Genomic DNA, 18,138 nt, shown 5'->3' on the forward strand with positions numbered 1-18,138 from the left:
AATGCTTTAGAATTGGAACACCAAAAATCACACGGTTCCAGTTGTCGGAATGGGTTTGTGAATAGAATGTACCGTTTAGCTTGTGTTATAAATAAAAGACGGCGAATATTGGTGCATTAAGCAAAAATCAATTAGCCTTAGAAAAGGAGGTTAAGCTTCTTATACATGAACAACAGATAGAATCTGACGGCAGACAGCAGCCGCTCGGCGCATCTAGTCTGCCCGTTTTCCTGCTTAATCTTAATCAGTCTCTTGGTTTCGTCTTAGATTCAGGATGACATGTGCCTTTTCCGCGCATGTTTAAAGGGGCACAGCTGAGTAGACTCTTTATCGTGGTGTCAACCCTTGTAAATGCATGGAGGGATTCTGCTGGGTCTCCCCGTATGCATTTGCCTACAGGAGCTGCGTTTGGGCTCTCTCTGCGCACATGATTGATATTTGTGCATGCGTGGGAAGTGCTTCCACTGATTTCAGAGCGATCGCTTTCCTGCCACTGATTGGCTCCTTCAAGCAGGCGATTATTTCTTTTTTCCCGCTCTGGTAAAATGCATACGAAATGCACACACAGAGTACGCTAATATTGATGCCTCGTTAGAGGGGCTGTCGGGGACTGGAAAACATGCCCTTTAAATTCCCATACCGTATTAGCCTCTACCACTTCTGCATGGAGGCTGGTCCACTTCTCTACCGCCCTCTCAGTAACATAAAACTTGCTTACATTCCATCTGAGCCTGTAGGTTTAGATGACACCCTCTTGTGCAGCATCCCTTAATACATCTTTAACCTAACGCTCTGGAATCAGGGCTCTCTCTCCGTTCTTTTAACAGCAACAATGTGCATGACTACAACCCTTAGAGATCCCATTGCCTGGAAACAAAGTCACAGCTGAGACATTCCACGCCATATTTTGCGAGCAGCTGCACCCCCCCCCCCCGGTTCTCTTCTCCCCGTTAAGCTTGCGGGATGCTCACTCCTATTTGTACAGAGGCGGCGGAAGGATACCTCTGGCATCCAGACACCAAGTTGGAGTCTGTGGCTGCGCGCATTGATCAGGTCTGCTCGCTGGGGGTGTGCTGAGGCTCAGACTGTCAGTCATTCTGCGATCAGTGGCTGCACACAGCATACAGAGCAGCTGGCAGCCCACTCCACAGAACGGGGAGAAAAAATACTATTTCCCGCAAAATAACACTCAGCTGCAGCCTGCCTCCTATACATCATTTACCATAAGAGGGGATTAACACAATTCAGCAGCATCTTTGGACCCATTTTCACCTATAGGAGCAGCAGGAGAAATTCCTCCATCTGCAGTCTTACAATGCTGCACACCAAGGACCTCATCTGGACTTTATGTTTCCTGGGAGCTGCAGGTACTTTCTTTTATTTTATGGAAGGATGTATACATTTTGGAAGGATGTTTGTTCTTTTATATGTGTTGATGCCCCCCCATTCAATCTGCCAGTTGCTTTGCATTGGGGGGGTTCCATGCAGAGATGTATTGGGATTATGCATGTATAGATCTATTTACATCTAAACACACACATATATATATATATAAATATGTATACATTTTCTTTTGCATTCTTGCCTTTTTCATCAGCATTGGGGAAGTATGTGGGTCAGGGCATTGGACTGCACTACCCCTTTTGTTTTAGATATCCAAAGCATTTTCTCCCCAGTATGGGGTGGTGAAAGCATCCTGGTTATAATGTAACTGAATCAAAGCAGTTAGAATATAAAGGATGGAGAGCATTTGGGTTGGACCCTCTAAATCTGATCATTTTGATCCCACATCTGTTTGTGTTCTCCTTAGTGGTCTGTGCATGCATTTTGCATTCAGATCCTTTTGTGCTGGAGGATGGGGGGGGGGTGCAGTAATGATGGGTGGTTAAATCTACCCCTAGATATGGGACTTTCATTTTTTGGGTTATTTCTGGAATCACCCCCTTTTTTCTCTCTCTTTCTTTAAGATGGGGGTTTGCTGCTTTATGATCATCTTTGCTATTTCAAGCTTGCAGAATGATGACTTGTGATGTGGTTCCTAAATGAAAGATGGGAATAAATAGTAGGAGTGGGTATTTTGTGCGGCTTGGATGAGGTTTTAATGCCTTGTTTAAAGAATTCGAAGTTTTGTGGGTTGTTTTTTTTTTTTTTTGGAGAGCTTGTGGTGATTGGTACCCAGCTACATAAGAAAAGCTTGCAGGAGAGAGAGAGGCTGATCTCTTCATGAATGGGTTAACTAATACATCACCATTTCTCTGCAATTCTCTGCTTTTATCATCATGTATATTTTATTTTTACAGATGTATGTTGGGCGCGAGTTGACAGAGTGAGATGGATTTGATTGTGGGGCATATTCTTTGGTTTGCAGTTCTGCGCACATCCATCTATTGAGTAATAGAAACAGAATTGCAGTAGAAGAATGCTTTGTTTACCTAATAACGGGATTTGTTAGTAAACATATTGTTTCAGTTTCTGTGTTATTCATGAAGTATGTAATCTATATACTGGGGTTTTTTGTTTTTTTTTAAAGATCCATGGTATTCCGGCTCACAGAATATATGACCTCGATAAGGCGTTCGTTCTTGTGTATGCATAACATGTTTATGAACAACGCCACTATTCTGTATACTGGGGTGGGGGGGGGGAATACTTTTTTTTCCTCCCCAAACCACATTACAACAGTGCAGTGCTGTGGCAAGGAGTGGACAAGCAGGATCCTCTGGCGGAGAATGAAGTGCAGTGGTTTCCTTTATAGTGACGAGAGGTGTACAGCGATGAGTGCTTGCAGCAGGATTGTAGGATGTGCAGGCAGGACGGATTGCTGGCTGGTGTTTTCTTGCCTGCGTTACTGTTGGCTCCCAGCGGGGACGCGCTAGATGAAATCATCTGCATTATATTGCGATGTGTGGCCATGTATTGTTGACAGTGTTCTATCTGCAGCTCAGGTTCCATTGCCGGAATAAAGGCAGGAGCCCGCGGCTCCTCCTTATAGTATATGCATGTACAGGGTGCACTGGGGTGATGCTTTAGTGCGGGGTTTGCATACTCCATGCATCGATTAACGCTATGCTGAGATACGTCACGGAAACCGATAATCTATCGGGCGGTTTATCCTCATATTACATGCGGTGTGTTAAATAGTTACATAGTGGCTGCCAGCTCTCGTACGGATGGAGCTGCGCGCCCCTCTGGGTGGAGGCTGAGCGTGCGCACCTTGCCCTCAATGTTTCAGCCAATCAGGCGCCGGCTCGATGGGCGGGAAAATGTTTTATTCTCAGGGCAACGTTCTGTCATGGTCCCAAGCCACTATCTGGCAGCGTGTCTGCCCCTGGGGGGGTAAAGGCATCATCACCCTCGCTCTTTACCCTCCTATTCCACGCAACAATTTATATTCCTCCTCTGTGTCAGATATTACCCATTGACATGTTGCGTTTAACCAAAAAACCACACAATTTTATTTAAATGTATAAGTTATAACGGAAGTCCAGCCGAGTGATCTATGTGTATATTATTCATGTCCCAGTAAAAATATCCTACCCACGCTTGGAAATAATAATTGGGCATCTAGAGCTAGTATACAAAAAAAAAAAAAAACATTCTTAGAGGCTACTCATTGTACTCTGGGAAAAAAAAGAGAATAAAGCACAAAAGAAGCACAATTAAAAGAAAACACAAAAGAGAAGTGGATCGGGTCATTGACCTGCGGACAAAGGCTGTTTCTTCACGTATTGTCTTTTACAACAGCTCTGACCCGACGCTCCCTCCTTACAAGTAGTTTGCCCTCGCATACTAACGCCTTCATTCATCCTTACGTTCATAATCATCTAAAAAGCACTTTTCAGGGACAAGCAGATGTGCATGGTTTATTTTTCCTTTTTTGGCATATATTTTTAAGAAAAAAGAAAAAGGCATCTGTGCAAAAAAAAAAAATATATATATATATATATATATATAATGACGACTGCAGTCATAAAAATGGATGGAGATACATTATATAAACTTTAGGCATCTGGCTCCTATTATATTGGCATTTAAATATATTAAAATTCAGGATTTTAATCTTTCCAGAGACGAGGCATGGCCATTTTAGTCGAGATAAACGTTCCGTTAAATTCCAGGTGTGTTATTGGCAAAGTGCCACATACTGCAGGGGCATTGTCATTATAGCGCGTACTTTGCTTTCACCGTCAGGGCTGAGATTGCCTCGAAGGATTTATGGGGTTAACTTATTAGCCGTCATTGGGGCTTTAAATGAACGTTTTATTTTGATTTTCTAAATTAGCAAATTCTGGGTTGATTGTTAGGACATCAAGGAAGCTGGTAAAGCTGTATACGGAGGCTTTGGTTTAGATAGCGGAGAGGCAAAGGGGATTGATTGGATGGTGGGGGGGGAGCGGGGTGGAAAAACTCAGCACCTGCTGCAGTCCGTCTGCTGGGAGTTGTAAAAAAAAAAAAAAAAAGTCTTAGCGTCAGACACAGCAAGCCATTTTCTGTTGTATTTTAAACAAAAACAAGGCATTGTTTGAAACCCACGACAGAGACGCTTTGCCTTGAATGGGTGTGATTGGTGTGCAAAGCTGTCAGTTATCCCTTCAGCTTATTGTACATGTAATAAATCCAAATCAGTTTCTAAATCCATTGCTGGCGGTTCAGTGATCATCTTTACCAAACAATGATTACATTGACATTTTCTTTCTTTAAATAAAGCAAAAAACCCCAATATATGTATATATATAAAAGATTAGTTGAATCCACTAAAAATGTTATTTTTCCAGTTATATACTGGTATATAAATTGCCATATATTATATAGCGATATATAATGTCACTTATAGTAAATTATAGAACACGATGGCAGATCAGACCCATTCAGCCCATCAAGTCACATGTATCTTGAAGTAAAGATTCAGGATAGCTTTATGCCTATCCCATGCATGTTTACATTCTCTCACTGTTTTAGCCTGTACCACATCTGCTGAGAGGCTGTTCGACCTATCTACAAAACATCTCAGACTGAGAAGCGAAGTTAAATGGTTGCAAGTATTATGAGAGTTCTTTCTTTCTCTTATGACACTAAGGCTCTGCGCGTCAGCATCTATTATGTTCTCAGATTATTAAACTAATATGATGTTTATAAAATGGCAGCCTGGAGAGGCTGGAATAGCGGTGCTGTTATGATGCTGAGCGGCGCTTCGCAATCTCTTCAAATGAAATAAATGAAAGGACACGGAGTGTTTTGGCTGATGCATTACAGAGCCCCGTTTGTTCTCCTGGCACGCTATCAGTTCCCAGCTCATTTTTGGGAAGATTATTTACGTGACGTACGCTGGTGGGGGGAAGTTAATCGTGCGCCCCTGGGTGACATCACTCGCACCAGGAATAGTCATTTTACCCACCGGAGACGCTTCCAAATGCATATTCTCGTCGCAGATCCCTTCATACGTCAAACCCCAGCTGGGCTTTCTATGGAAAACTGCAAAAAGTGTTCCAAAATTAACATAATTAACAATTAAAAAATATTGTTTTGTTTTTTTTTAAAGAACCAAACACTATCAGAAAAGGATATGTTTGGTTATTTTAAAATAAAATCTAAGTCTGGAGGAGGAGAGGGCCCGTTTTGAGGTCTTTCAATCTTTTAGGGGGCTGAGAGTGATTTTGCCTGTAGCCACGGTCATGCGCAGAAGTGAGTGGCTTGGAGGTCTCAAAGCTTTGGGGGGCAGATGGTTTCTTTCCAGAATGCAGGTTGTGGGGTATTAGGAGGATTGATTAAATGCTTCTCTAAAGAGGCAGGATTAAGTAAGGCAGAGTAATAAGTAGGGAATAAGTAATAAGTAGGGGGCTGGGTGGGAAGAAGGGTTATCTGTTGAGAAGAGAGACAAGTTGTGGGTAGAATTAGGAGAATGGTTAGGAGATTATTTGGAGATAAGAGACGCTTTATGCATTTTTTGTGGGAGGTGGAAAAACATATGAAGTCATTCCCTATCTGCCTTATCAGCGCGGCCCTCCTCATTCCATTTGGTGACATGGCTCGTTTAATGTGTCCAAACCAGAAATTGGTAGCAAGAACTGTATACCGAGTAATCACAATGCTACTTTTTGTAGAGTATAATACCTAAAACCCAAACATTTTGGGTCTTTAGCCTCTTTCTTAATGCATCTACCCTCAAGAGCTGAAGCCCCCGAAGCGTTTGTGTGTTTGGTGGGATGCATTGTGCTTACATCATTTATATAACCGAAATTTTTTTTCGGTTATATATTTAGAACAGCCTCCACCTGCTCTTTATGCAACCAAATAAGCTAACCCGAAAATCCGTCATATCCCAATAATATGAGATACGTAAAGTTATAAGATATATGTATTTTTTCATTTATTAAGTGTAAATAGATTACCCACCAGTGGCAACCCTTACGCTACTTACTTTTTGTTTTTTCATACCCAATGACCCCAAAAACTCCAAAAATAAAAAGAATTCGCTAGTCAGTTAAACAGATCTAAGGCATGAGCGCTTAGACCGGTCCAACCGCGTGTCCAGAGTTGGCAACTTTAGAAATCAGGAATCTCTTAGACCCTGAGTGTTGTCGGCTATCAATCAATCAAAGTGGTGTTGGCTCATTCTTTTTAACCATATTCTACATTTGTAAGCATCTCATTGTTTTATCAAGGCGTCTGATACGTTGCTACCGCTGATCATTAGATATATAACGGCGTGGTATGAAGTATTGGTCATAGACAAGAGAGACTAATGTGGGTAAAAGTCTACCTCCAAGCTGTGCGATAAGGGGGTCTAAGCTTAGTCACCAGTTTCCATGATATGTCTCTTTCCCAAATACGTTCTCATACAATCGGTTTTACGATCTCCACGTCTTAAGGAAGCTGATAAATTGGTTTAAGAGATAAGACAGCTAAGCACTCCATTTTCTGCCAATGGGCTTGACTCATTATTATGCTTTTTATGGACTTTTCTCAAGAATATCCACTTTAATGCTGGCTTAGGACGTCTAAGCTCTGTCCTAGAGAAACAAGATGGCCACTGCCAGGAACATGCGTCTGCCATGTCTATACATTTCAGAAGACAATGAAAGCCAGTACCAAACAGCGGCGGTTATGTTTAAAGAGGAATCATGGTGTGTAAGAGACGTAAGCAGAATCTCTCTTTATACATAGGGGGTGATCTATAAAGAGATTGCAAACACACAACAGGTACAATATTTCAAATTGTGTGATGATATTATAATAATAATAATAAAATGCTGAAATGAATTGACCAACCCGTATACATATTTCTCTTGCAGATGTGATACGAGATTTTGCGGCCCGTGTTTTTGTTCCGGTTTTTTATCGAGATTATGTCATTTTACTAAAGGCTTTAGGTGTTGTTCCAGAAAATGTTATTTTGTATTGGTTTATTCGTCTTTGCGTCACCTTTGTAAATCATTCCATAATTCCTGATGTCTTGGAAATAGTTTCCTTTAGCATTTCCATTTTGTTCACTAACAACCCAAGGAACCTACTGTAAATAAAGCATTGTTCTGTTCCCAAAAAATACATTTCAACCTCATTTTTTTTACAGCGTAACTCTTTCCATAGCAGGTCACATGAACTGGATGTGGATTGGGTTTTAACTATGGTTACTACGGCAACACAAACGATATTTGTTTAGACTTTGATTAGGAGGATTTGTAGATTGTTGCAAAGCACTTGGGTTTTCTATAGCTCCTAGTAAACACTCTCTCTAAAATTTCATTTTTATTTATCTATCTGTCTAGTGTCTGGATGCATTGATTTATAAATTGTGCTAGAAGAGTTGCTTTCAGATGTAAGTGTCATGGGATCAATGAACTTTTAACTTGGCTCTCGCTTATTATTGAGATGCATTAACCCATAAGAGGTTTACAAATGAATTGTTATGCCATGACGGCATACAAAAATAAGGACCAATCTTTAAGAAACACATGTGTATACGGTATAGCCTGGTATGATGTCCTTGATTTCTTCTCTAACTTGCAAGGGTCTCTTGCTGGGTCTCGGTAAAGCTCAATGAGATCTTCTCGAACTCGTTCAACCTCAGGAAAGGAGCCACGTTGAGCATAAACCTTTCATCTCAACTCAGCCTTAGGAAAGCTAAGTCTCCCAGAGACCATTTTCGCTAGTGAAACATGACTCTCAGAGGGTGCAGCACCAAAAAGGGTCAAATTATAGACAGCAGTTGTGAAAAACCTTAAGAAAGAGTTGTTAAATATTAGTTGCTCAGCTCTCTACTGGTTCTTCTGACTACACAGGTTTATTCATCCGATTGACTCAACAATCCAAAAATATATGGGATAGATGTTTATCAGTAAGACAGGCTCTCAGTCCATGGTGGAGCTTTATAAAAGTTGTACCATCTTGTTGGTGCAGTAGGTTGTGTGTCTGTTTTGTAATCCTAAAAATAACAAGTTTTAGTTTTGTGTTGATCTGGCTGCAGTATAAATTAGGCATCGTGACAATGATAATAAAGCCATGTCGGTCTGGAAAAAACCTTTCAGAAGGTTATGGCTATACCTGTGATCTTTTAATCTCCTATAGAATTCTATAAATGTTGACATGTAATTCACCTCACACAGTGACTAATGATGGGTGAAAAATGACCAGGATATTGGCACAAGCCTTGGCAGCTTCTGTTTTCTTTAATATATACTATACATAAGTTTCATTGTAGTTCCTTAATGTCAGCCTGTGTCATCAATACACTTAATTATTAATACAGAAGTAATAATATAATAGTAATTGTGCTGCTACTAGTGAATTCCAATAGATGCTTCATGTATTACCGCAATACTGGAGTCCCTGTCTGTAGATAAGGTTTTGTGGAAGTCAACGGGTGCTTCAGTATTTAATGTGTAATTTTTCAGGATAACGTTGTTGGTATTCTAGTTGTCCACTGCTTTTTGTGGGTTATATTACCAGCTTCTACAGTCTTGTTCAGCTCTTTGGAGATTTACTATGCATTATGAAGACCTAAACCTGTAGTGAGTAAGCACAGCTTTTTTGCAGCATTCTTTGACCTCCATTATTGTTAGGGTGTAGCCTAGGTTTATAACTGGTCAGCGGCTCTTGATTGAAAGTGCGTAGTAAATATTAGTACACTTGGGTTTTGGTATGTAACCGGTCACCAAATGTATTTGCATTCTGTAGTCTAGACTCAGAAATATCCCGGGCACCAGATGTCCATGAAGGCTCCATAGAGAGTGGATTTAGGTGTCCAACAAATGGCTCCATTCAGTTGCCAGAAGGTGAGAGCTCAAAGGGGATATCCACATAACCCAAGTCAGGAAAAACGGACAGACTAAATGGGCCAAATGATTCTTATCTGCCGTCGAATTCCATGTTTCTATAACGCTGACCAATGTTTCTATTTTTTCTTTGTTTTTGTAGCATACAATACAAATTCAGCAGGCCACTAATAACAAGAATAATAGTAAATATGATGTTATTTTGCAATGCAATTGTCTTATTTGTGTAAATGCATCTCTGTGTGCCGCATTTGGTCTCCTCGGTGATGTGCATTAGCTAATTATTGTTTTTTCCATTGACTCCCCGGTGGGGTTGCTATTTATAGTTTATGATGCAAGACCCATGAAGCTGCAGCTCCAAGACCATGACATAATGGGATGCACGATACATTGAGAACTTGCATTGTGTTCTTCCAAATGCCGAGTGCTCATGAATTATCTCTTCCTCATTTTATCAATGTTTCCTTTTTCATTATTGCCCAATATAAAATTAGTAAATCAGGGCATGTAAATCCCGATGCAAATTCTAGTATAAATATGCATCACAACGATCCCACTCTGCTTTAAATATATTTCTTGATAATAACCAGGAAGAATATGTTCTTGAAATTGCATGCCTGGGGTATGGATGCAGATTAGTATATCGTAATTTAATTTCCAAGCTGGAAAGTGTCTCGGTTATGTTTGTATAAGTCTATTAAAATAACCATTTAATATTTTTATGGGAGTTTTCCATGGTAATAAGCATATAGACATTTCATCAGAATTTCTGGTAATAGTCCACTTCATATTCAAAATATTTATTGGCATTTATGAGGATGGTCTGTGGTTGAAAATTGGCAGCCATGGTAAGTGGTGAGCCTGGAGTGTATCCCATCCACGGAACTCGAACAATGGATCATTTATAGTGGTTAACCAAGAAGTCGACAGCGCATTAATGATTTTATGACTGGTTTATGGATACAATTCACTTTTGTAATTAACCAATGAGGTTTAAGTAATGAGATTTTTGTAGCTAGATCTGTAAATCTAGAGATCTAAGTTTTTCTGGTTCAGTTTATATATATATATATATATATATATATATATATTTATTTATATAGCGCCAACAACTTACGCAGCGCTTCTTTCTATACGTATATTTAAGGGGAATGACAAAACTAGAATTGACTGACGAAGACAAACCGATACATTATTTAGAGAGGGTCCTGCCTGCAATCTACAGAGAATGGGGTGAGAAGAAGCATAAGAAATGGAGAAAAGGGAGAGGTAATGAGGGGTTGTATTAGTGGCAGCTAAGTTCTATCTACTGATATGGTATGCTTCTCTGAAGAAGTGGGGTTCCAGATGATTCTAGAATATTGGGAGGATGAAAGATGGAGGTTACAATAAGGACTTCAAGAAGCACAAGAATGGCCTTTTTCAGATAACCTTACATCATTTAATAGTGAATAAACATTTTAGTTTTTTTTTCTAATGACATCTTAAGCTTAAAGTGTAGGTTGGGCAAATGTTGAGGTATGGGATATTTATACATTTATATGTATATGTACTTTAACAACCTGATCACTTCAGATATAACAAATATGTAGTTTTCTTGATGGGGCACCTTTTCCTCAAAAAAAAAAAAAAAAAAGTGATTCTTAAAAGGTTTTATTATGATTAATGGAGTACCAAAATGGCAAGTGATCTGGGGGGAAAAAAGACATACTTTCAAATCTTTAAGCTCTTAATGTTCCTGCCAAATTTGTTACATAAAATGAAACATTTCCTAGTATTTGGACCAGTAAAAAAAAAAAAAAAAAAGCTGTACGGCATTCTTTATGGCGCCCTCTCAATGTATCCCAAACCCAAAACACCTACAATTCAAATTGGATACTAATGGTAGATCCCATCCCCCTTACCAACTGAACAAAAGGCTTTTACTACATTGAAAGCACTAATGATTGTCATGCAAGCATAATGGGAAAATAATAGTAAAACGATCCATGCGTGTTTGTCATGTAAATTGGGGGTTAGTGGTCTATTGTTGAAGAATTCTTTTTGCGACGGTTACTTCTATTCATATATGTTATGTTCTACACAAAATATTGGCACTAGGTCATCGGTAATTCATTTCTAAACTAAGTTTTTTTTTTGATAAACAGTAACAATAATGTGTTTTCTTAGAGAAAGAAACATCTACCCCTGGATTTTCCGTGTTTGTTGTTTTAGGGTTTAGACAATTGTTTTATCTATATGCAATACCAGTTACATCTCCATCGACCTGTCAAATATAGAAATTTCATATATTATTTTAACTACAGATTATATGGTTGCATCTCTGCAATTACCGCCACACTTACTAAAATATGTGAAGTGGCTTCCAGATTCATTTGTCTGACTCCTAACTTCCACAGCCCTTTGTCCAGCCCTCTATAAAAAGGGACACTTCAGTGTAACCTCATCAACAAAGAATGCGTATTAAAGTACCTTGTGAGTACTAAAATGTGCATTCTCTAACCCAGGGCTTCAGGGCACCATGGCGACTTGAAACCACTTCTGGCGCCTAGAGGATAAAATCTGGCCAGGGCTACCATTGTGATTCTGGCAACCAACACTTTCCTGCAATTTGAAGAAGATGCCGTGAGGCACCCAACAGGATCACATGACGTGCATTACTTGGTCCCGCTGGGCACTTCATGGCACCCTCGCAGGAAAGCATATGGCGCCAGATTCACATTGCCAGAACGCAGCGGCATGGCAGGTCTCTATGGAGGTGTGTGTGTGTGGGGGGGTATAGTGTATGTATGTATCTACGAGTATATACTACAGTGTCAGCCGGTGTGTATAAGCGTAATGCTGTAGTTAGTCTGTGAGTGTGTGTATATGTTATAGTGATGGAGAGTGAGTGTATACTCTAGTGTCAAAGTCAGTGTGTATGTGTTTATGTGTATAGGTGTAAGAATAAAGGGGTTAACCGCAGTACAGTACAACGTGGTTTTATGGCCCCAATGAACATCCTTTAACTGTCGACCAGAGGGTAATATATGAAAATAAAAACATGATTGGGTAAGAAAAAAAGTTGGCTCCTACATTTTTTGCGGCTGACTCCTAGATCCAAACCAAATTTGTCGACGCGTGCTCTAGCCCTTCCAACAAAATGTAATTATTCACTTGTAGGAGAAGTTGTTGCCCCAAGGCTGAGGCGCAGTGCCCCATCCGTGGTCCCACTATTGAACCACCGATTGGTTTGTCACAGCCAGGGCCGGCTGAAGACTTAACGCGGGGGGGGGGGGGCGGCGGCATTTTAAACTAAGCTGACACCATTATTCCCCCCCCCCCCGATACTTACCTTTAAAGAGTCCTGCCGGCGAGTCTCCCTTCTCTGCCATGGTGCCGGTTTGTAATGCTGAGCGCCGGCACCGAGACTGAGCAGGGAGACTCGCCGCAGAGGAGAGAGAGAGGGGCGCCGAGCGGGTAAGCGAAAACTACTCGGCGCCCCTCTCTCTCTCCTCCGCTTCAAAACAAACAACCAAAAAAAACGCTTGGGGCGGCAAAGTGCCGCCCCTTCTAAAGTGCCGCCTGGGGCAATTGCCCCAGTCGGCTCCGTTGTAGGGCCGGCCCTGGTCACAGCCAAACAGTGGCAGGAAAGTGCTTCCATCGAAATATTTCTGCAAGGAGGTGTCAGACATATCTGCAAGTGGGACCACATGAAAATTGAAAGGGGCCCTTCAGCTATGTGGTGCATTAAATTGCGTATGATAACTGGGTTGTCCCTTTAAGGTAGTCTTAAGTCTTTTACTTGTAATTATTGTGATAAAACATATTTGGAAGCAGTTCAACAACCACAGAGTAGAGCTATAAGAACAGGTGTAAGAAGGCAGATCTGTTGCTATATTGTATCATTACATTTTATCAACACCTTCCTCCACTTGAAAAAGAATGCGTCTCTGGAAAGGATAGATTTCGGTAGTAAAAAACATTTGGGATACATTTCTTTTAACAACAACATAAATTTGCATATTGCGTACGGTTTTCTTTCACCGCAAATTAATATATCTTAAATATCTCGCAGAATATTTCCAAAACTGGTTGACTTGTTAGAAGCAATACTGTTGTCAGGAGTTATTGAGCTCGTACTTATCGTAGATTCATGTGTGCATTACTCAACTCAATCTGTCAAAAATAAAACCAGATTGCTTTGCTATCCAATACCGCATGAATCTGAGCTCTAGTGATAAAGAATGCTTAGGGTTTCTGTTCCTCTAGAAAACAAGCGTGAATTCATATATTGACGTTTGCCTTTTTATCTTCCTTTCTACTGATTTCCAGGCTCATTTGCATTTGGCAAGTAAATGGCTCTCGACAAGGAAAACAGACACACAAGCATTTTCTTGTTCTTTTAGTTTTTTCCTATTTTCATTTATTTGCCAGAAGTTCAGAAACAGTATTAAATGAAGTACAGTGCCAAATGGTCATATCAGAGGTTATTACAGTACAGTAAGCTCCCTTGCGGTGTTCTTTCAACTACCCAAGAACAGCACTTTCATCCATGCGAACCTAATATTTATTAAAATGATCAAGTAACACTGAATAAGAGTATTTTTATGGTTTTTGCTTCCTTTTTTGTGTAAATTGTGTTATCCAAGAGTTTCACTCTGATAAAATGTTAATGTGACGCTCCAGCCACCACATGCACTGCAGTGTGCATGATAGCTTTGTAGTCCTTTTACATTTTCACTGTGACCCCCCCTGCAAATTCGAATTCGTGGGGGGGGCTGCAGAAACACCCCAAACATAGTTGCCCTTTTACCCGCTACCCTGCTATATTCCATTCATGAGATCTGTTTGGCAGGACACATCTCCCTGGTCGTCAACACCGCTGTCTCTGCGAATGCTACAGGCGGAAAGCACTTCCATTGATTTTAGGGCCACTGATGGCCGTTTCCTCCGTTGGCCAAAGTGTCGAGGATTGAAGAGCACACATGTGACTTCTATGAAATAGGGACACCTGCAATTTACTTGGACTCATTTTTGGGAGAAGAGTATAAAAAGCTTGATATGGCTGCTTGCGACTATGGTAGTTAATCTACTTACCATAAAGAAATGGCACCATGCTGTTGGCTCATCTATTGTGAGCTTATGGCTGGCATAAAAGGACAATATGCTTTTAATAAAAACATTTAAGCTCACATATGCTGCCTACATTATATAGGGAACTTTGTGCATGGCTATGGCTTTCTCCATTGCGGCTATACCATGATAAGGCATATGGAACTAGACAAATAAATTGAAGGAACTAGATCGATTCTTCTATGATCCATAAAGATCCATGTGAGGTTGTACATGGCTACCAGCAGTAAAATTCCAAGAGCCATAGCTACCTAGCTGCTGGGATTTGTCTGGTGCCATCTAGAGGTTACAGAACTTCAAGAATGGGGCAGTTTTGTTGGTTTCGTGTGTGTCGTAAATAGAGGAAGCTGAGACATAATAAGCATGTTTCTTATAACAGTGTGGGCCCTTAAGATAGCTTTTTATTACTTGAACCACAAGCCCCGTAATTCTCCTACAGATGTGTACATTAAGAATTTTATGTAGACCTTGTAAATTGTGTCACTTTTGTCACTTTAGTGTAAGCCCTACTGATTACTTCTTTTACTACTTATCCTTGTAAAAGCCATCCCTCAGAATCATTAACATTTCAATACATCGCATATTCTCAACCCCCTCCTGTAACTGAAGTGACTACATAAGTGACAAATTGTTGGACAAAAGTCATCCTTCTTGCATTGGTGGAAATTGGAACACCAAATATTGTTTGAGACATCAAAACATCTGAATCATAAAAAAAAAAAAAAAAAAAAAAAAAAAGCTACAAAATTAATGAATAAAAAAAAGAAATGAAAATGTGTTTTTCAGCTTCTAACATGACTTTAAAAATAAACATTTGTTAAAAAATGATTACTACTGAACCATAATCTTCAGAAAATTCTGTTTGATGGTTCTTCAAATCTTGGTTAAAAGAAAGTAGGGGGGGGCGGCTGTCTCTGCATATTAATCAGTGTGTGAAAGGAAGTTTTCCTGTTCCGCATTGTCCATGCGCTGAGGGGACCTATAGTACGTCTGAAAGAAAAAGAAGAAACTGGGGAATTGTAATTGTTGTTCTGAAAGGGTTTTTTCTTTTCAAGTGGAAAAAAGCAGAATGCAAGAGAATTAGTGGAATGTCTGAGCAAGAAACAAATCCCCCATTTGCTCTGTGCATTTTATTTCGGTTAAGTGTGTTTTTGGGTCTGGTCATTCGGGGGGGGGGGGTTAAGACGAGCCATGACTCATTTCTGTGTGATGTAATCAATGCCTTTCTCATTTCATTTATCATCTTTGCCTGTAACCGGAATGCCAATCAGAATCCTTGTGTCTTTATATTTCTTGAAATCCTGACATTTTTAGAATTTTGGACTTAATATATTTCCACAATATTTAATTTCTTCATAAAAAAATCATGAACGTTACAAAAAAAAAAGGTGACAGTGTGCCGTATTCCTTCAAGGTAGGAAAAGAACTTGACTTTGAGAAAACATTCTTGAGAAATCATTCTTGACCGGCTGATGTTGGTTCATCCAGAATGAAAAAGCTGTCCAAAGGAAATCTTTTTTAAGGCAAGCCCGTTATTGAACTATATCGGCGATGGACCTGATAGAGATAAATTTCTCTACAGACCACAACATAAAAGGATATTTATAAAGGTAACAATGGAGGATTTATGGACCATCTGCATAACCTTTCCATTGTCTTTTTAAAGCAATTGCTAGACATTTAGCACAGAATTGGTCCAATTAAGCCTTTGTGAAATGGCCCATTCAGCATGACACTGTGTTTGTAGCTTTCAATACAGACCCTTAAGATGCGTCTCATCAAAGCTTTCAACATTTTTTTATGAACATTCTTAAAGATAAGCCCAGATTTGTTATAAATGTTTAAGCACATTTTGTATTATATTTTTTTACTATTTTTACTCTTATGCCAGTTAATCTTTGAATTGATTGTTTTACTTTTTGTTTTATTTAATTAAATAACATTTTACTGGCACACCCATCTTTTTACAATTTATTTCAGTTATTGTCCAAAAAAGGATCTTTTATTTTCTTTTTTTATAGCGGACGATAAAATTGACCTTTCTGGCTACCTCTGTTCAAAACTATGACTTCACAATGCATGTTGGACCGCAGCCAGAGATTGAATGCTGTTCTCCCTTGTCAGCTAAGAAACCTGCTGAAAATGCACTAAATTATAAGAGATTGTTTGGCAAAATTCCAGGATGACAAGGAAATGATCAGTTTCACTTACTCTTCTTGTTAATTCTCACTAATTATTCCTTTTTAGACAATCTGATGGTCACGGCTTCATCCCAACAGCTGAATGCCTAAATATTTAGAAATTTAACCTCTAGTGCTCCTGGGGTTTCATATAGAAACATGGTTTTCACTTAACCTTTACAACTTCTGATGGGATGCTGTTCTATTTATCTACCATCATCTCCATAAAGGAAGACTTCCTTATATAACATTTCAGTCGCTGACCCGCTAGTTTATGACCTCTTGTTTTAACAATGTTTCCTCCTTTTAAATAAACTCCCATCCTGTACTAAGTAGGAGCTACAAGTCACAAGTTTCACAAGGAGTAGATGTCTTTGAGTTACCTTTCTTTTCCATCATAGTAATTCTTGCTTTTGATGCAAATGGCGTCAAAAAAAAGAAAACAAGCTATTCAAATTTTGCCAATTAGAAGGAAAAAAATTCCTTCTTGACTCTAAAAAATGCAATCAGATTTCTCTTTGGACCTAGAAGTGCTAAAATATTAAAGATTATTCTATCATTTATAGCCCTGTATGTTCTGCTTTTCTAAAAAATGGAAGCGATCTATTGTGTTTGATAGCACTGCCTTTCTTGGCAGTGAATTCCATACTTTTATTGCCCTTACTGTAAAGAATTTGTTGTGTATATCTTCGCTCTTCCAGTCCTAAAGGGTGACCTCTTGTTCTTTGTACATTTCTGTGAATGAACAGGTCACTGGGGAGCTCCTTCTGTTAGCCCTGCACATATTTATACGGTGTTATCATATCCCTAAGACGACATTTTCCTAGCATATACATATGTAACTTTTAGTCTTTCTTCAGAAGTAAGATTATGTAGAAAATGATTACTACTTAACAATCACATGTATTAATCCTATGTAACGGTCACAGGGTCCAGAAAACAAGCAGACAACATTTTTACGAGGCATCTCTGTCTCCCGGATACTGGTCCAGCCCGGTCATGGTTTTTAATATTTTATACACGGATGAACAAAGCTTCATTTACCTGCTTGTTATTTTTGTGTTTTGGGAGATTTTTACCGTAATATGAGTATGTTGTCTTAAAAAAAGCAATAAAACGTAACAGAGCTGGATAAGGGGGTTGTGCTTTGAAGATGGAGGGTTGTTAAAGTAATGTATGAAAATGAAAGTAGTTTGGCTCAACTTACTGGCCTCTTCGGTCCGATCACGAGCCAAAGAGGAATGTATCACTCCTAAGTCCTTCCTTTGCTCATCGTAAATTCTGGTTCCAAGAGTAATAAAATAAGTAACAGCGCGAGCCTTCTTGGCTGCAAACGAAACATGTGGTTGTGTCGCAAAACGAGACATATCCACAGTAGATGGATAGAGATAGGCAGATGCGACGTTTTCATTTTTGCTATTTTCTTTTTCTTTATTATATAGTAAAATGGTTCATTTTGTGTCATGGTTTCAACTTGTAGCGTTGTAACCGTCAAGATTAAATTGAAGATGTGAAGAGGTGGGGAAAGTATGTTTATTGTTAATGTGTTGACTCAAGTCAGCTCCAAGCAA

At 39.5% G+C, this 18,138-nt stretch overlaps 1 protein-coding gene across 4 annotated transcripts in view; it reads left to right on the plus strand.

The window, feature by feature from the left end:
* The first annotated feature begins 985 nt into the window (after positions 1-985).
* Positions 986-18,138, plus strand: part of NCAM1 (neural cell adhesion molecule 1) — a 122,411-nt gene continuing 105,258 nt past the window's right edge. For all 4 annotated transcript variants that reach the window (XM_053452280.1, XM_053452277.1, XM_053452278.1 and 1 more), the window contains exon 1: positions 986-1,367. In XM_053452280.1, the coding sequence (XP_053308255.1) occupies positions 1,316-1,367 (52 nt within the window). In that variant the 5' untranslated portion in view covers positions 986-1,315. The remainder of the gene's footprint in view (positions 1,368-18,138) is intronic.

This window comes from Spea bombifrons, chromosome 12 (genome assembly GCF_027358695.1).
Source record: "Spea bombifrons isolate aSpeBom1 chromosome 12, aSpeBom1.2.pri, whole genome shotgun sequence".
Taxonomy (NCBI): Eukaryota; Metazoa; Chordata; class Amphibia; order Anura; family Pelobatidae; genus Spea; species Spea bombifrons.